Genomic DNA, 27869 nt, shown 5'->3' with positions numbered 1-27869 from the left:
TAAATGTTCCAGTGACGGGAGCCCGCCGTCGCGGATACGGCCGCCCGCCCTCCCCGCTGGGACCCGGCTATGCGGCGGTGCCCTCGCCAAGCAGCAGCGTTGACTGGACGTAGCAGGGCTTGCAGAAACCACCTGTCAGGATGGGGAGCTACGTCCCTTCGGACCTGGTTCCCACCGTGCGGCACAGCTTGGGGGCTGGAGCAGGAGAGCAGGGCAAGTGTTACATACCAATTCTGGCTTTCCTTTTATGGTTTCCATACCAAGATCCTCACTCTCTTTAGGGGGACCACTGGCCACTCTACTTTTCCGTCCCGTCTTCGCGTCGTGCTCGCTTTGGCGGCCCTGAGTGGCAGAGAGCGTCACCCTTGGCTGGTGACTATGTGCACATGACAAGCTCAACCGGGGAGAGGTTAAAGGCGCTCAGTTTAGAAAACAGAAAACAAACAGTTTTTCTAACGGAGGCAGGGGAAGGTTAATAGAAGTTAAACATTTCTGCAAGCTCCGGGGACAACACCTGTCAGTAAGCATGTTTTGGGTCTCTAAGTTATGATTAAGGGTCCACTCTGGAAGCTGCTTGTGGGTCTCAAGAAAAGCTGTACCAGAGAGGAGCCCAGCCTGGAACGCTGCACCCCTGCAGGCGGACCGGGCTTTCCTGCCTCGGTGACTAAGGGGTCGGGGGTGGGAAGGACCTGCAGCCGCTAACAAGCTGAGCACACGCAGGCAGGCGGCACCTTGCTCCTTCAGAACCCCATGCTCAGAACACTTGTCCAAACCATAATGCAGAACGGGGTACACTTTTTAGGGATTTTACCTAAAACCCAAACATCACAACCAAAAATAACCCCAAAGCTACACCAAACCCCACAAACCACCCCCCCAAACCAGAAGCACAGAACTCTGAGTCAACAGGTGCAGGCCAGTGGGCTGCAGGCAGGTGTCTGCCCCGCCCCCGTGCCATGCCCCCAGCCCCATCCTGAGTGGTCCCTCCCACAGCCGCACCCAGGCTCTTGCACACCTTCATCTTGCGCAGCCGGGATTTGTTGTCGTGACACCAGGCCAGACAGGTGGCCGTCTCCCGCCTCTCCAGGGACTCTTCCACTTCTTTGGCCGTCAGGAACATCTCGATGTTCACTAAGTCCTTAGGGGAAGGAAGCAGTGCGCACTCAGAACACCGGACGTCAGGACCCCAGGCCCAAGTCTGCAGATGCTCCCCCATCCCCCAGCACACCCCACCCAGCCAGCTCCTGAGCTCCCACCCTGTGCCCAAGCACAGCCCACCGGCCAGCTCAGCCAGCTTCTCCAGCTTCCCTGGGCCAGGATGAGGGGCAGGCCCGCAAATCATTTGGATACAGTCTCCCAAACCAAAGGCCCAATCCACAACCTCGCCCCCGACCCTAGCAGCAGCCTGACCCTGTTACACACCTTCACAATCAGCCCTGGGAACCCTGGCAACCCATACCCTCATCTTGTTTTGTTTTTTCCCTCTGAAGATGTATTTGAGATTCTGAGAAGGAGCAGTGAGGGCCGAGGGCCGGTGGGTGGCGTCAGGGCCAGCACAGGCACTGCCCGGGCATCTCGCTGGGGAAAAGACATAGCCAGTCCAGGGCAGAAGAGCCCCCAACCTGAAGGGCAAGCGGTGTGCCGCTGTCAGGGTCAGCGCCCTGCAGATGACCTAGGGGCTCGCCAGCTCAGTACAGCAGCCCAGCCGTGGGCAGTCTGGGCCAGGTCGCCCAAGTCTTCCGGAACCAACAGATGGATCCCCAGCCTCACTTGGCCTCAGGCCCCACACCCTGACTGCAGGCCTGTCGAGGCAGCAAGGTCAGACAGGGGCAGATCCAGAGAGACACTGCCACTGCTCTGCCCTGCTTCCTTGCCCCCTGACCCCTAACCCTCCTGACATGAGCTCTGACAATAAGCACTGAGCACCGCAGCCTCACATCATCTCAGAGCTCAGCTGTTCTCATGAACCACTGCTTTGGCCATCTCTCTGGCATTTTCTTCTCTTTTCTAAAGCCTCCCTGCAGGAAAACACTGGGCCACCTACATGAGGGTCATCTTTCCTATTTCCCATCTCTGGTTTTCAGTTTTCCTCTAAATTCTGAGAGATGGCCTCTCCTGCCCGCACCTCAGGGTCCACCTGTGTCTTTGGTCCACACGGCCTCAGGGTTTGGGTCTTTGCCATCTTTCTCTTCTGCTGATGGCTGTCCTGGATGTCCATGGACCCTGGGGTGTGGGACCCACACCAGAAGTGTTAAACCGGGTGACTGGAGGCAAGCTAGAAATCATGCCAGACAATCAGGGTCGCCCCCATGAGGTGCCACCACTGATTTCAAATGCAGACAGACACACCAGGACACCAGCAGGGTAGGACTCTCTTCTAAGACCACGGCTCTGTGTGCGACACACAGCCCCTATCTGGGCTGACCTGATAAGCTCTCCCTCCATGGCATCTTTTGACAAACAGAAGTTTTAAATGTGAATGAACCCTGGTACATCAACCTCTTGGTTGGTGACAGCACCCCATCTTGTCAAAAGACCTCCCCCCACCCCAAGGGCCTAAGCTTGCTTCTGGAAGCAACCTTAATTCTACCTACAGCTGTGGAGCTGGGCATTCCACATGTAAATCTCACAGGGATCCTTTAGCGAATGTCCAAGGTCGTACCACCGCCATCATTGTGACTCACAGAGGAACCAGAGAGAGCCTATTAGAGCAGTGCTTCCAACTCAACACCCCCAACCCACACCCATCTCAGTTGAGGGGAAGCCTCACTCTACGAGTTCTGCATGTGCTCAGACCCCCCACACTCCAGTACCGGAAAGCTCCCAGGCCTGTCCCAGGACCCTCCCTTCATCTCTGCAAGTCGACCCCAACCAGCCTTCTGAAAATCACCAGCCATCCTGCCCCTTTGCCCTGTGCACCCCTGTAAACAATCCTGTTGGACCACCTGCCTCTCTCCCCTTCAAAGCCCATGTTCCTGAGGCTAGGAGCACCTGGCCACGCTCTGCCCACAGGGGCAGGGAAAGGAGTGCAGGCTATCTGCGAGCACCCATGTGACCATGCAGAGGCACCGGTGGTGCCAGACAAACACAAGGACCACAGAGCCCGTCCATCAGGTATACAATGGCCATGCTGGGCAGGGAAGGAAGAGGGTAGGAGGAGCAGGACCAAGGGACTACTGGGTGCAGAGTGGAGACCGGTGGGCCAGGGAGATGCAATGGCCCGATGACAGAAGGGCAGCACACAGGCTAGACAACAGACAGAGGTGCACAGGAGTCTGAGAAGTGCTGGCATGGGGTGAGGGCACTGGACGCCTTTGCCACTGCTGAGCAGCCTTGCTCCCGAAGCTCCACAGAGCCTGGCCTGCATGGGCACTGACAGCCAGAGCATCGCCTGTCTCTATGCCTGAACTGTGGAAACCGCTGCAGACAGGTGGGTGGGACGCCGCGAACAGTACCAAAGGACGGGTACAGAGTGGGGATGACCCCCTGCCGCAGGCTGCTGCCGGAGCGTGCAACACACTGGCCCTGGTGCCCAGACTGGGATGGCGGGGGCCCGTGCATGCCCACCTCAATGCCGCTCTGGCGTGCCAGCTTCACGGCGGTGTTGTAGTAGCCGCAGCGCAGCAGGTGCTCCACCATCATGCGGTCCATGCGCTTCCTCTTCCACATGCTGGCAGCCGCTGGCTGGTCGCTGCTGTGCTCCTTGAGGTGCTCGATCCGCCGTTTGCACAGCTTGGCGCTCTCGTCCTCTGCCTGGATAGACTCCACTGCCTGTGCCGTGGGCAGAAGGCACGTCAGCACAGGGCCCTTGCCACCATAGGGCAGACATCAGAGGGGAGCGGGGGGTGTCCCTGGGGCTGGGGGACAGAAGCAGCAAAGGGGAGCACCTCCCTGTCCCGTCACCACCCAGAGGCAAGTCAACACCTGCCCCTCAGAGCCGCACCTTCTTGCCCTCTGTGGTCTGGGGCTGAGCTGCCACCAAAGCCTGACTGCACGTTTGTTGCCACTTCCTGACTACCTCAGCCATCTGTTAGCATTTTGCGGCTTTCTATCCTTGCTAATACTTTTCTCCTCAACGTCAAGTCTGTTCAGAATGAATACAGCTCCGCAGACACGTTCCCTATCAGCTCTGGCTGGGAGGGCAGCTGACCGCCAAGTAGGTGACACATGATCAGGGCCACCAAGGAGCCAGACACACAAATGCACCCAGGGCCCCAGTCGGCCTGCGTTTCCCTCAAGCGCTTGCCATGCTCTCCAGCAGCCCCCTGCTGCCAGAATACTTGCTGCTTCTTTGGAAGTGGTTTTCTTCCTTCAGCTGCTTTTAAGATTTTTCTCTCTTTTCAGTTTCATGATGCGAAATTCTAGGTTTATCTTTTTTTATCCATTTAGGACTCTGAACTGGTAACTTCCATCAATTCTGAGAATCGTGGCTACTCTTCCTGTGCCCTCTCTTGGACTTTGGTCAAACATGGTCTCCAATCTACTCTCTGTGGCTTCCCACCCTCTTACACAGCTCTGTGTTTTTGGTTCTGTGTGCTGCTAGAATTTCTCGGTAATTTCCTCACACCTACCTTCCAGCTCACAAATCCTCTCTAGCTTTGTCTGACTGTTAAATGTTAAAAAGTGTGTTATAAGCAAACACTTGAGTTTTTCATTTCAGTTATACTTTTAATTTACGTTTTATTTGGTTTATTTTAAACTCTCAATTATGCTTTATATGCCCTTGCAAATATCCTCAGCTGTTTCATCTTTGGCTATAGTCAAGTTTGGTCCCTGATAATCTCTACATCTGAAATCTGAGTGAAGTCTCCTGTTCGTGCCACACTTTAACAAACCTCAACCACAGCTTCCCATGCACCTTGTGGTCCTCTGTGACCCCTGATGCTCTGGCGGACAGTGTCCTGCCCCTGGGAAATGCATTTAGAGTGCCTAGTGCCTGGAGGCTCCATCAGCTGGGACCCCTTACCTCAGGCTGAAGAGAAGGGTCCTGGCTCCCCTAGTGTTCTGAAACAGGCTGTGATGCTCTGCCATAGGAGGCCATCCTTGGGGCACCCCCACCTGACATACACGGCCACCAGATCTCACTACCAGCCCTGGCCTCCCCCCACCCCCAAGCTGGCCCCAGACACTGGCCAGCAAGGCAGCCATGGGTCCTGCCCTTCTCTCCTCTTGGCCCCTGCCCTCCAATTCTGGTGATCACCTTTCTGTCCCATGAGCCCTTTGACATGTTCAGTAGGATGTTATGAAGCATCTTGCTGTGTTCTTTGGGTGGTTCCCCAGGCACGGTAGTGTACCCTACCTCCCTCTCCCAGAAATGAGAAACCCCATATGAAGCTTTGAGGGGAAAGCCTAAAAATAATAAATCATCTGCCTCCTGTCTGTGCTTGAGACACTCCTGAGCTGGGACAACCCAGCGACACAGGAGCAGGAACACAGGACTAGAAGCCGGACGCCAGCCCCGAAGAGGCTGCAGAGCACAGAGAGCATGGAGGGGCTCGCCTCTCTCACACTCTGGCTGTGAGAGCCTACCTCCCCAAGGCACGGCTGTCTGGTTTCTGCTGCATCCTGGCTCCCGCAGAGGACAGCCCTTTTGGGGACAGCCTGGGTCCATCAGAATGCTGGGCTGTAGGACCTACACTATAGCTCACACGTAGGCAGGTGGGCAGGATGGTCCAGAAGCCGCACTGACCTTCCTCTTGAGGACACTGAGCTTCTCCACCACACCATCCAGAAGGCTGACCACAGAGTCCACGGCAGGGCAGCTGCTCAAAGTCTTCTCCAGCTCGGCCACCACCATGGTGACGTGGCTCGTTTCTCGATCAATGTTTTTCTGAGCAGCCCGAAAGCGTTTATTTAGTGTTTCGTAGGGCACCTGGGGAAGAACGGTAATTGATGTGTGACAGTCCTACATGTGCGACGCCCAGACCCCCTTCACAGTGTTTTGGCAGGCACAAGTCCTAGGCTACTTGCACTCTACAGACACATCTACTCTAACCCTGACCGAGGCCCACAAAAAGCCTGTGTGAACGGAGGCTCATTTGTGTTCCTGGATGAGGACACTAATGAGAAGACGCATACCCTCCCCGCCCCACAAATCCAGAGGCAGCTCCTTTCTTTCCAGAAAACTGTTAAAGGCACACTAACAAAATAATCCCAAAGTTCATCCAGGAGGCCAAACAGCTGAAGGAGATGACCACCACGAGATCCATCAGATGGAAAACCCGCAGTGGCCTGTGATGGGGCCGGCAGGTGCCGCAGACTCGGGACACCGGGAAGGCCACGCAGGACAAGGTGGAAGCGCACAGACGGTCGGGGTGTCAGCATGTCGCCACAGGTATGCATCGAAGTCATCTCAGTCAGACCACATTTATTCAGCCCCCAGGGACAAAACCACCTCTCCCTATAGAACAGCCAACAAAAGACCCAGGAAGGATGGCGTGTCACTGAGAGACAGTGGCTGCCAACACTGCTCCCAGACCTTCTCGGGCTCCAGGTCCAGTACTTCTCACTCGTCAAATGCAGCTCATGTGGCATGGACGCCCTGGCAGTCAGCAGTTCACCACAGAAGTCTGCACTGCCACTCCACCAGGTGCCAGGCGCCATGCATGGCAGGGAGGAACCTGGGATTGACAGGAGCAGGGACACCTAAGGGACCTAGACACTAACCTAGACACCAGGGGCCCCAGCAGCAGGACCTCCCCAAGACCTGGCCAGGGGTCCAGTACTGCCCTTGCCCCAGCTGCCACCCCCCAAGCTGCCCTGCAGACACAGTGGCAGTGGGTAAACATTCCTGTCCACCACACCTTGGGTCTTCCCGGCTCAAGAGGCAAAATGCTGTTAGACAAACCACGTCCACCACTTGAGGAGGGCTCATCCCCAGCAGCTGGGTCTAGCAGGCTTTTCTGCAACTGCGCCATGGTCTCACACAAGCAAGACAGGAGAGTCTCTAGACAAAGTAAAAGGACCGTCCCTAACATGGAGTGGTGCAGAGTGCCCGCAACACCCATGCACCATCACCTGCACTGAGGTCCCCAACCTAACCAGGCCTGTTCTGATTTCAGTCCCTGAAGAGCCTTCCACTGTGGTGCATGGACAAAAGTAAAGCCATGAGCAGGTGCCAGGCGCAGACACAGGTCCCGTCTTCCATGTCCAAAGGGAAGGGCTCCCTGCCTTGAGTCTCAGTTTAGGCAAAGGTCCCTCCTAATAGCACAGCACAGAGACCCAGGTGCGTGCATGTGCTTGACCCTCCTCACCAAGAGCAGAGCAGCTCTTGGCGGAGGCCCCGAGGCTGGCGGACTGTGGGATGCTGATGCATGCATCCTTCCTTTCAGAATCTTGGACTGTTCTCAGAGCCCCACCCACCCCAGGGCCTGCAAACCGTGCCAGACGGGTTGTGTGTTTCCAATATGACCTGGCTGATATTTCCATAAAACACAATCAAGAGAATTACTGAAAAGTGAACTGAAACAAATCCCGTGATGCCCGATAACAAAAGCTTCAAAGTTTTATTCTAAATTCAAATGTTAAAACTATGTTTCAATAAATACAAACAAAACAATCACAACACAGGAAAAGAGAAAAAGCCATACACCTGCACACACTGTTGGCCCAAGCACAAGCCAGGGGACGGGAACACCTCCAGCTCCAGGCAACTGAAAAGCCATGGGAGCAGCCGGTAAGCGCCGTCACACCGGCTAGACACTGCTGTGCCCCTAAGATCCAGCAGGTCTCCCTGTGGTCAACGTACCCAAGCTCAGGGGACACCAGCACGGGAATCCCAGGAGTCTCAGGTCCTGCCTTCTGCTCACGGCACCTGGCATGATGCTCATCCCTCAGAGCCAAGGGGAGAAAAGGAGACTCTGAAGGAGGCGCTACAGGCCTGGATCTCCATTTTTAACTTTTATTCAAAAAGAAGCAGACAACACTCTAACACTCATCTTTAGTCCATCATCGATACTTTGGCCCAACTTATAAGGTTATAGTCAACATTAATTCTTCTATCTTTCGATAAAAGAAACTAAGTCAGGACTTCGTACACTTCTGGGGGGCTGTGAGCCCCACTTTGCTCTCCCACCATGTGGCCTGCATCTTCCCTGGGCCTGAGTAAGCCCCTCAGCCTCCACTGCTGAGTCTGACCTCCAAATGGCCTGGACAGGAGCTTTCCGGGGCCACTCCTTCCACCCAAGAACCCCTGAGCTGTCCCTGGTGCTCCCGCCCCACATCTGGTCACAAGCTCCACAGGGCTGAGCTCTCAGGACCTCATCTTCTGCTGCCCACACCCTGATGTGTCCTGTGCCCCTCACCGGTCTGGCCCATCCCCCACCAGGAGCTCTCAGAATTTATGTCCCAGGAGCACTGAGCAGTCTCCCGTGCCAGCTTCTGTCCTGAGGACACCGGGCAGCTGGCCCTGGAAAGCTGCTCAGCGTTCTGCCCACAGGGCACCCAGCCTGGGGTCCGGGCCTCCCCTGCCTTTCCCCAAATGTCCCCTGCTGCTCAGTCACCAACAGTTCCTTCACAGCCTCCTTCAAGAAGGGCTTTGGCCAAATGAAGGAATGGAATTTCTGAAATGCTGAAGATACTGAAAGCAGCCAAACTATCATTCCAGAAGGGCAAGATTAAGATACTTCTAGATATGCGGCACTGCCAAGTTTAGCGCCCACATCCCTTTTCTGAGAGGAAAATTACTCAGAGAGCCCTCAGTGAGACAAACAACAAAATCAATGAAAGGAAACAAGATACAGCAAAAAGCAGCGAGGAAAGAAACCAGCAAATAACAGAGTCGAATGAGAAGGAAAGAAACCAATCCATAGCCTAAGGAAAGTGGACAAGGTGACTCTAAGTCCAAGAGAAACATAGTCTTAAATGCACAGGCAACAGGCAAAACTAAAAGCAGACAAATGGGATTAGCCAAATTTAAAACTCGTGCGAAGCAAAGGAAGTGATCTATAGTGAGGCCGTAACCCCAGAAGAGGAGGGCACCCAGGCAGAGTGCGAGGCTGAAAAGGGTCTGCACCCGGGGCAGGTGGAGAGCTCCAGCTCCAGAGGAAAGGCACGAACCCCCAACCCCTGCCAACCCCAAGGTGGGCAGAGGAGCTGAGAGGACAGCTCTCCAGAGGACCTGTGCAGTGGCCGAGCCACACAGGACAGGCCCGAGTGTCACCAGGGATCAGGGAAATGTGGGTCAGAACCACGGGTGACCCCACGTCACAGCCCGCAGGACGGTGGCTCTCAGAGAAGCAGACACCGATGAACCATGGCAAGGCCATGGACCGACGGGAGCCCCGTGCACTGTGGGCTGCGGCCACTGTGGAAAACAGTGTGGAGGATCCAGGATGAGCTCATGGCCCAGTGTTCCATGTCTGGGCATGTTCCCTGGGGAACGGAGAGCAGGGTCTCCATGAGACGCTGGCACACCCATGATCATGGCAGCAGTAGGCCCTGCAGCTGAGATAGGGAGGCACCCAAGTGTCTGCGGGCGGATGGACAGACGGAGGGACCGACTATCAAAATGGCGTGTATATACCCAATGGAATATGATTCAGCCTCAGAAAGAAGGAAACCCTCCCACATGCCGCACCATGGAGGAGCTGCAGGACATCACGCCAAGTGAAATGGCCAGTCACCAAACACTGAAGGGTAGGGCTCTTTTCCCAGGAGACACCGAGAGTAGCCAAATGATCAGAAACAGAATAAAGGAGGGCGGCTGCGGGGGGCTGGGGAAAAGGAGAGGGATTTAATGGTGCAACAGACGGATGTGTCCCCATCCCCATAATGCACCCACCTACCCCCAACCAAATGGTATGGTTTGGAGCTTTGGGAGGGGACTGGGTTACAAAGTGCGGCCCTCATGACTGGGATCAGCATCCTTCTGAATGAACTGCCCACTGTCTTCACCACATGTGACACAGGAGAAGGCAGCCGTCAGCAACATGGAAGAGGCCTCATCAGAACCAGACCATCCTGGCACTCTCGTCTTGGACTTCCAGCCTCCAGGACCCGGGAGAACTTTCTGTAGTTTACAAGCACCCAGTCAACCGCATTTTGAATTGATCAAGAAAAACAGGTACAAAGTTTCAGTTGTGCAAGCGAAAAAGCTCAAGAGACCTTATATGCATATGGCTAATACTGCTGCACGCTTGAAAATGGAGACGACTAGGGGCGCCTGGGTGGCTCAGTGGGTTAAAGCCTCTGCCTTCCGCTCAGGTTATGATCCCAGGGTCCTGGGATCGAGTCCCACATCTGGCTCTCTGCTCAGCAGGGAGCCTGCTTCCTCCTTTCTCTCTCTGCCTGCCTCTCTGCCTACTTGTAAGCTGTCAAATAAATTAATAAAATCTTTTTTTTTTAAGATTTTATTTATTTGTCAGAAAGAGAGAGAGAGAGAGAAAGCACACAAGCAGACAGAGAGGCAGGCTCCCTGCCAAGCAAGGAGCCCGATGCGGGACTCGATCCCAGGACCCTGGGATCATGACCTGAGCCGAAGGCAGCGGCTTAACCCACTGAGCCACCCAGGCGTCCCATATTAATAAAATCTTTAAAAAAAATGGAGATGACTAGTTCATGCTATGCTTTACCATGATAAAAAATATTCCTATGGTGCTAATAACACACAGCAATGGTATCTGATTTCCACAACTCCCATGAAGTTACAATGAACACACCAGGACTGGAGGAGGGTGGAGAACCCAGATCAGGATCCCAACAAGGGGCCCAGCGACTCGGGGCAGAGAGGACCCGCTCTGCAACAGCGGAGCATAACTAGACAGCCACATGGGAGAGGGAGGACAGCAACCTGGACTTCATGTGGGCTGCAAAAATTCTTAAATGACCATGGATCCAAATATCAAAGCTAAAACTACAGAATTCTAGACGGAACACAGGAGAAAACCTTCACAATCTTAAGAGAAGCAAAGATTTCTCACAGGGATATAGAAGGTACTAGCTATAAGAGAAAGATTAATTAAACTAAAACTTTTCTTTGAAAGAAATTATTAAAGGCAAGGCAAAGAGTAGGAGAAAACATTCAGTGTATGTAAATCTGACAAAGGACTTACATCTAGAACATATTTAAAACTCTTACAACTCAGGGCGCCTGGGTGGCTCAGGTCATGATCTCAGGGTCCTGAGATCGAGCCCCGCATCGGGCTCTCTGCTCAGCAGGGGAGCCTGCTTCCTCCTCTCTCTCTGCCTGCCTCTCTGCCTACTTGTGATCTCTGTAGGTCAAAAAAATAAAAACAAACCACAAAAATCTCTTACAACTCAAGACCAAGAAGACAATCCCATTTTAAAAATAGGCAAAAGGTTTTAACAAAAAGTCCCAAAAGCAGATATACAAAGGGCTAATAATAAAGACACATAACATCATTAGTCAGAAATATCCAAGTTCAAGCCACAAGGGGACATGTGAGAGTTAGTGGTATGTGTTGTCAAGCTGACCAGGCCACAAGGTATAGACACAGGGTGAGAGGTGGCTCTGGGTATGTCTGGAGAAACGCGTTTGCACACTGGGTTGGGTAAAGCAGACTTCTGTCAGCTCTCCTGGGGCTCCAGCTTGCCCACTGCAGATCTTTTCAGCCCCTATAATCCCATAAACCAATTCTGCGTAGTCAGTCTCCACCTCTCTCCCCCTCCTCCTTCCCTCTCTGTTTTCCACCCGTACAAGATGATTCTGTGTCTCTGGAGAGCCAAGACAGGACACTAGGGCATGCTAGCAGAACTTCCCCAGCACCTGCCGGTCAGGCTGAGGACACCTGGATGCTACTGCGGGCAGTGGTGTGTATGACCCTCAGGAACAGAATCTGGCTGCTTATGGTGGTAAACATACATGTAACACATCACTCAGCAATTCCAATTCCAAGAGAAACAAATAGAGAAACCACAGAGAGACTTGTACACAAATGCTTGTAGTGGTTTTATTTGTAAGCCCAAGATGGGAACCATCTCAAACATGCATCCATGGGGATGGTAAACTGCCCACTGATGTGGGTGCCACCACTGAAGTTCAGTCACGGGCAGGGGAAAAGCGAGACATACAGTGCAGCTGTGAGGTCCCTTTATGTGACATTCCAACACCAGCACACCAGGGGGAGGAGTGGTTTGCCACTAGGGAGACCTTTCAGATCTGTCACAACCCGGGTGTGGCTGTGAGCTTGTCAAACCAAGAGGAAATTAAATGGAACAAAGAAAACCTTATCAATCTACCAAGAAGGAAAGGAAAAAAGACACAAAAAAAGCACAGGAGACAGAGAACAAATATGGGGAGGGAAAGTCCACAATATTGGTACTCACTACAAATCTGGATGGCTACGGAAAGAGAACTAGAGCATAAATGGACAAGAGAAACGGAAAGGATAAAGCCACAGCAGGATTGTCTGTGGAATGAATGGTGAGCTGTGTGTGCACACCATTTCAAATATTTTCTCTCCACCACATTAAAGAGAATGCAATGAAGCTGATTTTAGTGTATTTTATATACACAATACACCCCAAATATTGCATTTATTAGACATGTTGCATTATTTTTTCTCTTTGTGTTAAATCTTTAAAAGCCAGTACACATTTTGTTTTACACGTTGAACACATATTTGGACGAACAACATTTCAAGCACTCAATAGTCACACGGGGCTTGGGGCTGCTGTGCAGCTACAGAAAACCTATGGTGAAGTTTGGGGGTAACTTGGACCCCATACATGGCTGGCAGGGAGCATGGGGAAGGGAGGGGAATTTGACAGCAGTTATCAAAACTGTGTCTCATCTCTGACCTGCCTACTGGAATTCTGTGGATCAATCTTAAAGTTAACTCACGTGTGCAGAGTAGCAGGTCATGGATACCCTCCCAAGGTTGGCCAGCACCATGCAGGATGTTTTTTTTTTTTTTTTTAAATTTCTGTAGTTTCCACGCGGGGCTTGAACTCATGACCCTGAGATCAAGACCTGAGCTGACATCAAGAATCAGACACTCAATCAACTGAGCCACCAAGGCACCCCTACATGAGTGCTCTGTAACTCTATTACGTTGAAGCGTACAAAAATGCTGACAGGCCATCATTATTTTACCAATTTTAATTAAGATATAATTCAGATGCCATAAAGCTCCCCACAGGCAGACAACCATCCACAACCTGTCTGGGTCTGCTCATCGCAGACACTTCACACACTTGGATGCAGATAGCCTTTGGGCCTTTGGGCTGGCTTCAGTGTAATGTTTTCACAGTTCAGCCATAATGTAACGTGTATTTCATGCCTTTTTACTGCTGAAGAATGGCATTCCATCACACAAACATACTGCATTTGTTTACGTATTCATATGTTGATGGACATTTTGACTGTTTCCAAATTTTGGGCTATTATGGGTAATAAGGCTACAGAGACTCCTGCATGGTTTTCATGTGGACACCTTTCGCTTCTTTGGGAGCTCTACTGAGGAATGAAATGGCAGGCCACTCTATGTTGAGCTTTTTTGAGAAACACCAGACTGCTCTGCATAGTGTCTTTGCCATTTTACATGCCCTGCACTGCAGGAAAGCTTTGCTTCCTCCATACCCTCTCCCAACACCTGCTACCAGCCATCTTTCTGATTCATGGCTCTAGGGGGCAGAAAGTGGTATCTCATTGTGGTTTTCAACCTGAATCTCATAAATGAGTAATATTGTTGAGAATCTTCTCAATGCTTATTAGCCATTTTATATCTTCTCTGGAAAAGTCGATTTGAATCATTTGTTCATTTGAAAATTGGGTTGTCTTTACATTATTGAACCTTAGGAACTCTTCCCTTAAATTCTGGATACTACTAGATTCCTACCAGGTGTGACATGCAAACATTTTGCTCCATTCTGTCCTTGGAAGCACAGGCTTTTTACTTTTGAAGTCCAACCTATAACTTTGTTTTGGTTTCCTGTGCTTTAGGTGTGATATCTAAGAATCTTAGCTCTTACATTTAACTCTTTGATCCATTTTGACTTAATGCTTGTATACGGTGTGAGCGAAGGATTCAACTTCTTTCTTTTCCATGTGGATAGCCAGTTGTCTTGGAACCATTTGATGAAAAGCCTCTCCCTTCCCTATTAACTGTCCTGGCACCCTTACTGAGAGTTACTATGTATGGGCTTATATCTGGAATCTTAAGTTCTAGCTCACTGATCTATCTTTAGCTTTTTTTTTTTTTTTTTAAGATTTTATTTATTTATTTGACAGACAGAGATCACAAGTAGGCAGAGAGGCAGGCAGAGAGAGAGGGGGAAGCGGGAACCCTACTGAGCAGAGCCCAATGTGGGGGCTCGATCCCAGGACCCTGGGATCATGACCTGAGACAAAGACAGAGGCTTTAACCCACTGAGCCACCCAGGTGCCCCTTGTTGAGTGTTTTTATCATGAGAAAAAGTGTTGGATTCTGTCAAGTGCTTTTTTTTCTCTGTCTATGGAAATGCTCATGTGGGTTTTGTCCTTTATACTGTTGTGGTGTGTGTTACACTGCTTTTTCCACCTTGAACCAACCTTGCATTTCTGGGGCATATCCCATTTACTCATGGCACATAATTCTTTTCCTATGTTGTCAAACACAATTTGCTAGTATGTTGTTGAGGATTTTAACACCGATATTCACTCTTGGGAAATACTGGTCTATAGTCTTCTTGGATATCTGTGTCTGGTTTTGGTATCAGGGTAATACTGATCACAGAGTAAGCTGGGAAATGTTCCTTTCTATTTGGGGGAAGAGTTTGTTAAGAATCAGTGTTAATTCTTCTTTAAACATTTACCAGAATACACTAGTGAAGCCACTTGATCCTGGGCTTTTCTTAATGGAAAGTTTTCTTTTCTTTTTTAAAAATCTCTTTACGTGTTATAAGCCTATTCAGCTATTGTCTTTTAATCCACAAAACAGCAATTTTACATGGTTCAATCCAACATATTTTCCCTTTGTGTTCCCTGTCTAACACTCAAGGAGGAAAAGAGGTCTTGGATCTTTCTCATCAATGTGAATCAGCTCTTTATGGGTCACATTTGGTGAATTTTTAAAATCGTTATTTGTTTTAAATTCTGGCTCTATTTTATTTGAGTATACCAGAGATTTAAATTTGTATTAATTAGGGCGCCTGGGTGGCTCAGTGGGTTAAGCCGCTGCCTTCGGCTCAGGTCATGATCTCAGGGTCCTGGGATCCAGTCCCGCATCCTCATCGGGCTCTCTGCTCAGCAGGGAGTCTGCTTCCTCCTCTCTCTCTCTCTGCCTGCCTCTCTGCCTACTTGTGATCTCTCTCTGTCAAATAAATAAATAAAATCTTAAAAAAAAAAACCTTTTAAATTTGTATTAATTAAATCCACTTAATTTTTCCTTGGTAATTTGTTGCACTGTAGCTTTTAAGATCTTGGGATTTCTGTTTAGTTTGCTGATGTTAAATTATATTTCCTTCAGTACATTTTTCCCCTTCAGTGACTCACAAAAAGTAATCCTTCCTGTTTTCATAATTGAAACAGAATCTGGCAAACACCGTAAGATTTCTATGAAACATCTGTACTTTCACCAGCGCTATAGCAATCCTCCTACACTGTGTCATTTGCTTTAGTATGTGTTTCTTCAAACCTTCTCCAATGTTTGCTGTGGGTTTTCTGACAGTATTTGCAGACAAAGAAATGCATTTTAGTTTGTCATCACAATGTTTTCAGCCATTTTTACCAGCACAGGAAGGATTTCCCCAATGACATGGGACTTTTTCTTTCACAATGAAGAAACCTCAGAAGAGGTTTCTATTTCTCACAAAGCTAAGAACATCTTCTAAAGTGTAAGACTGAAGGGGCGTGTGGGTTGGTCAGTTGGTTAAGTATCTGCCTTTGGCTCAGGTCAGGATTCCAGGGTCCTGGGGTCGAGCTCCACATCAGGCTCTCTGCTCCATGGGAAGCCTGCTTCTCCCTCTGCCTCTGCCTGTGTTCCCTCTCTTGCTGTGTGTCTGTCACATAAATAAGATCTTTATCAAAAAGTAAAGTGTTAGATTGAGCCCTGAGCGGCAGCAGACATCTACATCCTGAAGAGTCCCCCTCGTGTTCGGATGTGTGGCATGGGACAGTTTCCCAAATCACAAAGGCGTCCTCCTTCCTGGAACCTATCTCCCAAGCACAGCACACACCCCAAGGGAGGCTCATGAAGTTTCAAATGGCTTCTCAAAACAGTGACATTTCTGGCCAGCTTCAAGGTGCAAGGATGACACAGCCCATTCACAGCACAGGGCAGCAGACAGAGCTCGCCGCGGGAATAGCACCAGCAGCACCTCCATGCCCTCCTCCCTCAGCGCAGGATGGTCTGCTGGCTACCTGCAGACATCTGTCCATGCCACTGGTCCATCTTAGAAAGGAAGGTCTGAGCAAAGCAACAGCCAGCACGCACACAGTACAGCGTCACATGGGCGGTGGACCTCCATGTGGGGGGAGCACCACAGCCGTGCCTCCCCGTGGTCAAGTGCCGTCCACCCTCGGGATGGGCTCACTGACCAAACACGACACAGCAACCCACAGATGGGCACCAGGGTCGACCTCTGTACGTAACACCAGCAGAGCAGGCTTCCTCACTGCTGAGCAGCAAGTGACGGGAAGTGGCAGCTGTCGGCAAGGGGGACGCCAGCCACTGGCCTTGGCATGGCCCCGCCCTTCCCTGTGTTTCCCTGATTACACATAAGAAGTCTGGGCTCCAGCACAAGCAAGTCAGATGGCATCTTCAGCCATCAGTATGTTTAGACACAACACTCCCTGCTGGTGCTGGTCCTCCTCTAGGCCTTTCCTGAGACCCCCTGTGTATCTCCCACAGTGCCCATCATATTAGCTGCTAAAGCTTCCCTTGGTATTTTCTGATGCTGTTAGGTTATTGTGAACAGGTATTTTCCCATGAGGTGCTTTAGCTGGTTGTTGCTGACCCAGAAAAGTGACCGATTTTTGTATATTTTTTATGTGCCCAGTTATCGTGTTGAACTTTCTCATTAAGTCTAGTAATTTTCCAATTTGTTTTTGTTCTCTGGATACACAGACATATTTAATATGTCTCATCCATTTGAAGCTACATTTAATTCTGTTTCAACTTTTACTTGTTCGGACAAAATTGCCAAAGTAATATTTAACTAACAGTTCATTCCTTAACTGAAGAAATATTTCTCTGCCCTCCACAAAGCCTACAATCTCAGGGGTTAGAACCAAAGAAGCAAAATGCAGTATGACAGTAACAGCTAAGAGGAAAGAGTGAGAGGAGGGAGATGGTAGGGCTCCCAGTTGAAACAAAGTGACCTCACTGAGGTTACAGCAGAGCCAAGATCCAAGAAGGTAATGGAATAAGAGGAACACCTGAAGGAAGAGAATTCCGGGAGAAGGAAAGATGTGCAAAGGCTCTGAACTCCCCCACCCCCACTGCCAGCACCACAGCAGCAGGAAGAAGGAAGGTAAGCCAGTCCAATTCTGAACACATGCTGGAGCTAGAGCGGAAAGACACACGGATGTAAGCTGTGAGGACAGACAGCTCAAGGCTCTAAACTGATGGGGAAGGAAGGAAGATGGGGAGGTGGTCTGGGGAGGAGGCATGTAAGGTAGGGATTTCAGACCTGTATGTGCCGAGCGACCTTGCAGAGATTCCAACGAGGCTACTGGATCCTAGGCCCTGGGACTGGGGAGCTAACCATCTGGGAGTCACCAGTTTGCACAGAGAGTCCTCAGACTCATGAGACCGCACAAGATTACAAACACGGCACGCGGTCACACTGGGGGAGGGCGGCTGTGAGCCGGGGACAAACCTGGGAGCCAAACAGGGCCCTGTTGCAAGGAGGAGGGGCTGTAAGTGGGTGCTCACTGCCAGACACCGTGAGGATCACTGGGAACCTGGCCAGAGCCTGGGAGTGAGGAAGCAGAACGCAGCTTCTTGCCCCGAGAAGCGGGAGTTGTATGTAATGAGGGCTCTGACAGAAAAGCAAGGAGAGAGACTGGGAACAATTTCATCAGACTTTGACTAAAGCTGTAAAGAACATAAAGTAGAGGAAGGGACAGAGCACAGCAGGGGCCACAAACCCCAGCTGCACTCAGGGCCAGGGCAGCAATAAGCCCCCCACCAGGCTTTCCTAAGGTCCCCCCAAAGCTGGGTAGAGCCAATCATAAGCTCTGGCCTCTGAGCAGAAGCAAAATGATGAATGGCATTTCCGGGAGGCCCCCGGGAAGGAGCAGGCACCTTCCCCCTTCCCCTCCCTCCTGCCTGCCACCCACAAGCAGACTGGAGCCCTGCAGCCCATGGAGACCAAGAGGATCACGGATCACAGAAAGATTGCAGGAAACACAGGCCTCAGGAACACCCCAGGGCCTTTGAACAAACCCTGCACAAAGGGCAGGAGGACAGTCTTCACATAAGATGGGCTGGCTGGGTGCCAAGAAGCACGAATTCTGGGGCAGGGAGCCTTGCTTAGTCGTGTAAGGGGGCCTGGCAGGTGGCCCACCATCCAGGCGGGAGTTCAGGGTCAGGCCTGCCTGGAGGCAGGACTTGAGACCTCTCCAGGGCTGGTTGCTGCCACGGAGACTCAAGAACCCCAGGCTGGAGGTAACCTGAAGGCAGAAGACTAGCCGGGAGAAGCAAGAGAATGGCAGCAGGGGGGCCTAGTGAAGAAGGCAACCGCCTGGCAACTGGCCACTTAGGAGCGTCAAATGGACTGTGACCTTGACAAACACATTTTCAAGGAATGTCAGGGGCCAGACTTCTGACTTGAACCAGGGAGACACACGGGAGGGGGCAGGAATAGGAGACAGTGGCTGGAGAAGGACCTGGGGCCATCAGAGCCAGGTACTGATGGAACCCATTGAAAGGGGGAAACTGAGTTGGGAGGGAAGAGATACGTGTGCTGGAGCCACAGGCAAGAAGGGGCAGGCTCCAGGCACAGCTGACCACTGCAGGGGCAGCCCCCCACAAGGGAGGGCAGACCCAAGGAGGGCAGCAGCGGTCACGAGTGGAAAGTGGGTGAGGAGGCCAGGCTGGGGCCATGTGGGCTAGGAGGAGCAGGAAGCAGAGCTGTGCAATACTCTTGTTCATAGATGGGGGTGGGGGAGGATGGGTCAGTGAGGCCATTAGCACAGCTGGAGGGTTTTCTCCAGCCACATTCAGCTCAATAGCTGGGTTGCTAAACTAATAATACCTCTTTTCTATCACTTAGTTATTACTGAAACAGTGAATAAATCTTTTTTCAGAAAGCTTTCAAACAAATAGCCCCCAGGGATACAGATTCTAAAACAACATACACCTAGAAAGACCAGAGGCGCTCTGAGCTCTGCTGTGTCTTGGTCCGCACCAAGCAGGGCACACGCACGCACGCACACAGTGGCCGGCCTCCTCCCAGCTTGCCCCTCCCACCCCTGGCCCTCAAGGCCCCACTGTCAAGACCTGTGTGCGGCTCCCGGAACACCGGAACCCTACGGCTCTGACAGGTCTGTGTGCCAGTGGTGCTAGGGTCAGCCAAGACCTTGACACAGCCCCAAAGCGCAAGTGCCCTGGCGGCCCACTGAAAACCACCCCCCCAAACCCCTAGGGGCCCCCACCGCCCCCGCCCCACACAGGCCTGACTCCACCTGTTCAAGGTTGGAGATGTTTGAGATTACTTGTTTAATGCCTCCCCCTTGCCAAGCCCTATCTTTTTCTCTGTGACACCCCAGTGTCCCCTGCTGTGCCCACTGAGCACACAGAGGTTCTTCAAGCAAGGAGCACAAGCCAAAGGAGCATGAGGCCTTTGGAGTCTGGAACCTCAGCTCTGGGGTGCCTCGCAGTGGCTCTGGGAGGGAGAAGAACCAGCGAGCCCCACCTGCAGACTTCACGCTAGCATCTGTCGCATGGCTGTCCCTTGGCCAATGCTGAAGCTGCTTGCCTGGGCGAGGGCTCAAACTGGCTCCAGCCTACCCCACTGCTACAGAGAGTGGGGCGCTGGAAGCCCTTCCTTTCCTGGCGTGAAGCTTGTTTAGACTACCACAAACAGCCTGCACTCACTCGGGCACCCACCCTGACATGGAGCAGCCCCTGTCCCCAAAGGCCCACCCACCCCAACGGCTTGTCTGTGGCCCAGGATCTGAGCAGCAGCACAAGAGACAAGAGTAGAAGGTCAGGAGAATGCAAAGGGGAAGAGGAAAGCATTTCAACTGTGCTCTGGCTTTGGTAGGGTCCTGGAAGACAAAGGCAGTCTGAGGTCCCTCGGGGTAGGAGCAGACTGAGCTCTGGAGGTCTGACAAAGTTGGAGCCTGAGAAGAGGAAGGGCATCACACTCAGAAGCCTGGAGCCAGAGAGAAAAGTGGTGTCATTCACGGAATACAACCACCTCTGAGAGGGAACAGCTCACTCTGTAAACCACAAGATCTAAAGTAAAAAAGAATCAGGACCTAGACTACTGCCTCCCTCCTGGACTCAGCATATTTAGGATTTTGTCCCCTCAGACCACATGCTCATGCTTACCACTGTTTCTCAAACTTGAGAACATATGATCCCCTACATCCAGCCAAGACCAAGCTGGAAAAGCTGTAACTTTAGGCATATAATTGGCACCCAGACTTTCTACAACAGGCACAAACCCCGGCTTTGAAACTGCAGACCAGTATTTGGTCAAAAAGACTTCACCAAATTAAAAGCAGAAGATTTCAACAGTCCAGTAGAGAATTGAGAGACACAGGAGAATTCACCCACAGACACTGCTGGGAACAACGCCCCACGCTCCCCCTCCCCCAGCCTGTCACGTGTGAAGAGAGGGCAGCTGGGAGGGCTACATAGCTGGGTCAGGCTGGGAGGACCAAGAAGAAGAGGCCCCGGGAGAGCACGGAGAGAGGCACAGGTGAGACTCAAGGTGAGGAGTTGTGGGAGGGAAGGTCCAGAGCCAGGTCTCCCAGGGACCAACGCCAGACCCTCTCTCCTGGGCTGTGAAGACCCCCACCTGATTTGGGCGCTGGCAAAGAAGGTCTCTAAGATACTATTTTACTTCAACTCTCTGAGAGGGAAAAAACAGAAGTCAAGACTCCAAAATATAAACAGGATGGTTAGCAAAATAATTTGAAAAATAAACATGTTACTTTGATAAGATACTTTTTTTTAAGATTCTATTTATTTATTTGAGAAAGAGAGAGAGTGAGAGAACACGAGAGGGGAGCAGGAGAGGGAAAAGCAGACTCCCAGAGTCTGCTTCTGGGAGCAGGGAGCCCAACATGGGGCTCGATCCTAGGACCCCCAGATCACTGAAGGCAGATGCTTCATCAACTGAGCCACCCAGGCGCACCCAGAGAACACTTTTAAAAGCTAATTAAAAGAGGGCCTCCAGTTCCAGGTGCTCACAGGTAAAGACTCACAGCTAGGCCCAAAACACAAACGTGTTTTCCAGAAATCCCATTCTCCCTGCTGTTCTAAAAACATAAAAAACAAGTTCCCCAAAGCAAAATCCAGTCCAGTGGTTCTTATCAGGGCGATTCTGTCCTCCAGGGGACATGTGGCAACGTCTGGAGACACTCTGTGGATGGGCAGAAACCAAGGGTGCTGCTACACATCCTACAATGCACATCCCCCACTACAAAGACTCATGTGGCCCAAAAGCCCACACCAGCCCATCCCACCCCAAGACTGTGGGCTCAGTGAACAGAAGGCATCCAGCTCAACCCAGGCAGGGCGGTTATGTCACGACGGTGCCATTCTCTTCCCACTGTGCCAGGAGGTAAGACCCGTGCCACAGGCACCCAGGAGCCTGCCACCAGCCCTGGGGCTATGAGGAACCTGCCTGGATTTGCCTCCATCGTGTCCAAGGAGGCACTGCCTGTCAGGAAAGCAATGAGAACTTGGCTCCCATTACCCTGCAGGAGAGCGTGCCCTTGAAGCCCAGAAGCATAGTACACACCCTGTAGAACTCCAGCCCTCGGCCCTCACTCCCCTCTTTATGCTGTCTGCACAGAGCTCCACGCCGAGGCTCATGTATCTGGACCGCGCTCAAGACTGTGACCGGCATAGCTCCCAAGTGTCCTGGGGATTCCGTATTAACTTATGCTCCTATATCAAGGGACCCTTGTTTCCCAGGGAAACTTCCTCCTTATCCACTAGAAATCACTCCTGAAAATATCTAGAAAAAAATGTCAACTCTCAACAATGATGATTACAGGTGATCCAGACAAACTATGAGGGAAAATGGTGGAAGTAGCTTCCCCGATTTCAAAAATTCATTTAAATCATTCTAAAGCAGAAGTAAAACTCCTTTTAACCACACAAGCTCACTTGACACTGTAGTATCTCTTTTACCTGTATAAGTAACTGCAGGATTATTTTTAATCAAAGTCTATTTAATAACTCTAGAAATCAACCACAGTCAGGATTATGAAACCACGGGAGAGAACTTGGAGGGGAAATCCCTTCCTGTCTGGTGTTGCCTACACTCACCAGCTAGTCCCAAACTGCCACAGTTCTGTCAGTTCCAGTGCCAGGCCTGGGGGTAGGCTGAATGAGACAATAGGCCAGAAATGAGTGGCTCCCACAAAAGCCTCATTTATTCATGTGGTGTATGTGTGTGGGGGGAAATCAACCCAAATGATGTCTGCTTGGGGGCCTTGGGTGGCAGATGTCATGGCTTCTCCGAGCCACAGGGTTTTTAAGGAGTTGAATACAAGAACACCTACCACCTAATTCTGAAAGGGCCTAGACAACAGGCGTCTTGTGCAGTAGCCAAAGTTCCCCTGTGCTTCCTGATCAAACAAGGTGCAGACAAACAGCACTGCTCCACCACTAGTCAATGAAAAGCAACAAAGCCTCACTTCTGCTTTCCAGCGAGGACTGCATACGGCAGTCTGACTTTCCTAATGACGACTGGCAGCAGAGTCCCCTGATTCACCTGGGGTGGCTCTGGTGCCATCATTACCTACGTGTGATAGGAGTCAGCAAACTCAGAGCAGGTGCGTCCCCTACCTGGGGTCTCCCCGACAGTGATGAACACAGTGGGGCAGTATTCAAACCCGCCACAGCGCACCCACCACCACCTGCCACCGCTGAGGTGGATGGCGACGCGGGCGTCTCCCAGGAGGAGAGAAAAGCTACCTGGCCTCTCAGGGAACGAGTCCAGAATCACAGATGCCCAACCACGGTTCTCCTGGAATGTTATGACCTTGATCTCCTAAGAAATTCGTTTCCAGGTGCTTTGTTCTCATCGCCATCAAATACTCTGCTAACTAGGTAGGCAGCAAGTGTGGCCCCTCCTACTAGAGACACAGACTTCATGCTCAGGGAAGGCGACTTGGGTAAATGGCCATCCAAGGTCACCCAACTGGGAACCTAGTGGCAAGGGCTGTATTTCAGGTTTGATGACGCCCCACAAGATGGGTTCCCATTAGGTCGATAGGTCTCTCTTTACAGGTTCCCTAATTAGAGACTGGAAGTCAATACACCAACACCTCCTGATATCAGGACAGCTGAATACCAACCGTCAGGCACTCTTGCCGGGCGCCCGCGACCCCACACCCTGCAGACCCCGGTCTCCATCCCAGCCCCCAGTACCACAAGCCTGCCTACCGCAAAATGTCACTGGGGCAGTTCACGTTTGTTTTTTCCCTTTTTTTTTTTTCTTTTCTTTTGGACGAAGGGGCCACAATCGGGCTCCGGAGGGCGAAACGGGGCGCCAGACAGACGCGCTCCACGCCCTGCCACGAAGTCGAAGGTAGAGCCGGCAATGGACGGCCCCACACCACGACTCGCCCGGCCTGAAGGACCCCAAATCCCGGAAAGCCTGGCCCCCAGACCCCGCCGCCGCCGGGAAGCCCAGGGGATCGGCCTCGCAGACCCCCAGGCCCCGGGGAGGCCGGCCCTACACACCCCCAGATCTCGGAGAACCCGGCGCTGTAGACCCCCGGACCCTGGGAAGCGCGGACCTCGCGGGCCTCGCGGGCCTCCCGACTCCCAGACCCCAGGGCACCCGGGAGCCCGCTGCACAGAGCCCCCCGGATCCCGGAAGCTCGGCCCCGCAGAAACCCCCCCCCCGACCCCGCCCGGTGCCCCAGGCCGCGCCCCGGCCCCCACCCTGCCCCTCCACCTTCCCCTCCGACCCCCCCGCGGTCCGCGGGCACCAGCCAAGCGCGGTCGCTAGCCCGGACCGCAGACCCCACCTTGAGGGTCGGGTACTCCTGCACCTTCAGGGTCATGGAGAGCTGAGCAGCTGACTCCTGCACCGCCATCTTGAATCGGCCAAAACATTAGCGGGTGGGGGAAGCGCCGCGCGCGGCTCGCCGGGTAGTGACGTAGCGCCCTCCGGCGGGGCGGGGCGGGCTGGGGCGGGCGGACGCGTCTGCCCCAATAGCGTCTGCCCACCAAACAGTGGCGGCGGAAGAAGGCGCGGCCGCGGCGTGTGCGCGGAGAGGCATCCGGAAGGACCAATCATTTCTGGCCGTCCTCTTGTTCAGCCAATCAGCGGGAAGCCCGGCTCGGCGGCTCCCCCTGGAACCAGCGGCCGGGGAAGGACCGGCCCTGCGCCGGGCTGCTCCGGCCAGTTCCGGCGTTTATGTGCGGAAGGTTCCGAGCATCCGCCGGCCTGGGGAGGCTGAGCACGGAGAGGCACGGAGCTACGGGCCGCATGGATTTCCCCTCTCACGGACGGGGTGGCCCTGTCCCGCCGGGAAGGAAAGGCGGACTTGGTATAACTGAATGACCGGAAAGCGCCCCAAGTGTGCCCTCCCCACCAGGGGCACGTGGCCCGGTATCCACCGCGGCGCTCCAGTTCCTTGCCAACCACTTCACGATCCAGCCTTTCCAAATAACCCTCTTACAACCCCCTTTTAAAGCAGAAATGAAATTAGGTTTCATATCAATTAGAAGACTTTCAAGTTAAACCGTTTCTCATCTTTTTCACTCATTCCCGAAACAATTACTTAAAACTGAAGCTTAGTATGAAACAACTAAGACTATACAAGGCGGGACCGCTATTGTGGGAGGGGGAACCGCCACGACCCTCTGCCCCCGCCTCTGCCCAGCCCATATGCCATGCAGGTGAGGAGAGAAGCACATCGGGGTGAGAGGCAGCTTCCTGTCCTGGATCCGGCCGAAGTCCTTGTACTGGTTGCAACAGCATGGGTGAATTCATCAGGATCATCAGAAAGTGCTTACAGCTCAGTACTAATCACGCTTTCTCCCAGTGGGTGAATAGATGCGACAGGTCCACCCCTATGAAGTGTGAAAGTGAGAAGGAGGAAGACAGATTCCTGTGTGGGGTGTATGCCTCTAAGGAGACATTGGGAATGAAATTGATGTAAGACTAGGGGCGCCTGGCTGGCTCAGTCCCTTAAATGTGGTACTCTAGGTTTTGCGCTCAGGTCGTGATCTCAGGATTGTTAGATGGAGCTCCGCCTAAGGCTCAATCAGGGAGTTTTAATGGGATTTTCTTTCTCCCTCTGCCTCTGCCCCAACTTGCACAAAAGTGCACACACACTCTCTCTCTGAAATAAATCCTTTAAAAAAAAATTTGTGTAAGACTAGAAAAATGCAGTATTCTGTGGGAGAAGATATTTGCAAATGTCTTATCAGATAAAGGGCTAGTATCCAAAATCTATAAAGAACTTATCAAACTCAACACCAAAGAACAAATAATCCAGTTAAGAAATGGGCAGAAGACATAAACAAACATTTCTCCAAAGAAGACACAGAAATGGCCAATAGACACATGAAAATATGCTCAACATCGATTGGCATCAGGGAGATACAAATCAAAAGCACAGTGAGCACACTTCACACCAGTCAGAATGGCTAAATTAATAAGTCAAGAAATAACAAATGTTGGCAAAGATGTGGAGAAAGGGGAACCCTCTTACAGTGCTGGTGGGAATGCAAACTGATACAGCCACTCTGAAAATAGTGTGGAGGTTCCTTAAAAAGTTAAAAATAGAGGTATCCTATGACCCAGCAATCGCACTACTGGGTATTTGCCCCAAAGATACAAATGTAGTGATCTGAAGGGGCACGTGCACCCAAAAAAAAACAAATGTTTATAGCAGCAATATCCACAATAGCCAAACTATGGAAAGTGCCCAGATGTCCACTGACAGATGAACAGATAAAAAGATGTGGTATATAAATATACATAAAGACAATGGAATATGACTCAGCCATCAAAAATGAAATCTTGCCATTTGCAATGACATGGATGGAACTAGAGAGTATTATGCTAAGTGATATAAGACAATTATCACATGATTTCATTCATATGTGGAATTTAAGAAACAAAACAGAGGTGGATGGAGAAGAGAGGCAAAAATGAAATGATGAAATCAAAGAGGGAGAACCATAAGAGACTCTTAATCATAGAGAACAAACTGAGGGTTGCTGGAGGGGAGGGGGCTAGGGAAATGAGGTGACAGAGTGATGCACATTAAAGAGGGCACGTGATATAATGAGCACTGGGTGTTACATGCAACTGATGAATCACTGAACTCTACCTTTGACACTAGTAATACACTATATGTTAATTAATTGGATTAAAATAAAATCAAAATTTTTTTTAAAGATTTTATTTATTTATTTGACAGAGAGAAATCACATGTAGATGGAGAGGCAGGCAGAGAGAGAGAGAGGGAAGCAGGCTCTCCGCTGAGCAGAGAGCCCGATGCGGGACTCGATCCCAGGACCCTGAGATCATGACCTGAGCCGAAGGCAGCGGCTTAACCCACTGAGCCACCCAGGCGCCCCTAAAATCAAATTTTTAAAAAGACTTCAGAAAATACTAAACAGTAGTGAGCTTATTGGGAAATACAAAGGCAGTAATTTGAAGCAAAAAAGAAAATAAAAGTGCACCATCTTAGCATTTTTTAAACCCTTAGCAAGAATAAAAAGGGATGCTACCAACTATGATTAATCCCAAATCTAATCACAGTTCATCAGAATAGCGGTAGTCCTGTCTAGTTTAGCAAATTGTTTCTGTATTTCAAGGAGAAAAACTGAACTTGAAAAGAGCACATGCAGCTTTGGAGAACTGTATTATTTAACCTAGATTGTCTTGTTTTCAATTTGCAGGAGTTTAAAAACTAAAGTACTGTGGAAATCGAAACCAAGTGTGGTTTAGAACGGAGTCTGGAGGCGGGCAGGGGAAACTCCTGCCCTACACTCCAAGTCAATCAGGGACCCAACAGGAAGACATGCACCTTACACCCGCCGTTAGCTACCACTTTACTATCCCAGCAGGAGGAAGGAAGATTTCCTCCTCCCCCAGTGACAGCCCAGCCAATGAGGGACTACACAGTCCAGCCAAGGAGAGAGAGTCACAGCCCAGCCAATGAGAGACTGCCACTACCCTTAAACTCCCTGTATACCCCAGTGGACTTACTGTTTACAACAGCCCTCCCAGCTCCTCTTTCTTCTGTAAATGGACCTCCTCTGCCTTATTGTCTTGACTTGCTTATGGTTTTGCCGTGGGTTGTTGGCTCTGCACTGCAGTTCTCTGCTATTCCTGAGAAAACCCAGTTTTATAGGGAAAATAGCAAGAAAAATTGTCCTTTTTGGAAAAAAAAAGATTTTTATCTATTTATTTGACAGACAGAGATCAAGGTAGGCAGAGAGCCAGGCAAGGGGTGGGGGAGCAGGCTCCCTGCTGAGCAGGAAGCCCAACACAGGGCTCCATCCCAGCACTCTGGGATCATGACTATAAGGGCCTATTCAGCCAGAGTGGCCCCACCCGGTTGAACCGCCATTTTGTTGTTTATGCAATAAAACTTAAATTGCCCCCCCCCCCCCCCCCCCCCCCCCCCCCCGCCCCTGAGGAACTTACTTAAAAGGAAGTCCAGAAAACCAGTCCCAGGTAACAAAGCCCAACTACAAGGGCGGGTCAGGTCAGGTGGAGATAACAGCCTGAATGCAGGGATGAGTTGGGTCAGGTGGAGACATCCA

General features: G+C 51.4%; 1 protein-coding gene across 2 annotated transcripts in view; it reads right to left on the bottom strand.

The window, feature by feature from the left end:
- The window catches only part of MAEA (macrophage erythroblast attacher, E3 ubiquitin ligase), a 32263-nt gene extending 8048 nt beyond the window's left edge, over positions 1–24215 (bottom strand). The window contains exons 1-5 of one of the 2 annotated variants that reach the window (XM_059379129.1): positions 24107–24215; positions 5690–5872; positions 3568–3771; positions 1016–1138; positions 229–342 (exon numbers count right to left, since the gene is read on the bottom strand). In XM_059379129.1, the coding sequence (XP_059235112.1) occupies positions 229–342; positions 1016–1138; positions 3568–3771; positions 5690–5872; positions 24107–24175 (693 nt within the window). In that variant the 5' untranslated portion in view covers positions 24176–24215. The remainder of the gene's footprint in view (positions 1–228; positions 343–1015; positions 1139–3567; positions 3772–5689; positions 5873–24106) is intronic. The other variant, XM_059379139.1, reaches the window with a different exon arrangement.
- Positions 24216–27869: the final 3654 nt, after the last annotated feature.

Source organism: Mustela nigripes, chromosome 1 (genome assembly GCF_022355385.1).
Source record: "Mustela nigripes isolate SB6536 chromosome 1, MUSNIG.SB6536, whole genome shotgun sequence".
Lineage (NCBI taxonomy): Eukaryota > Metazoa > Chordata > Mammalia > Carnivora > Mustelidae > Mustela > Mustela nigripes.
Note: the sequence above shows the minus strand (reverse complement) of the source record. Positions and strands in the feature narration are given on the sequence as shown.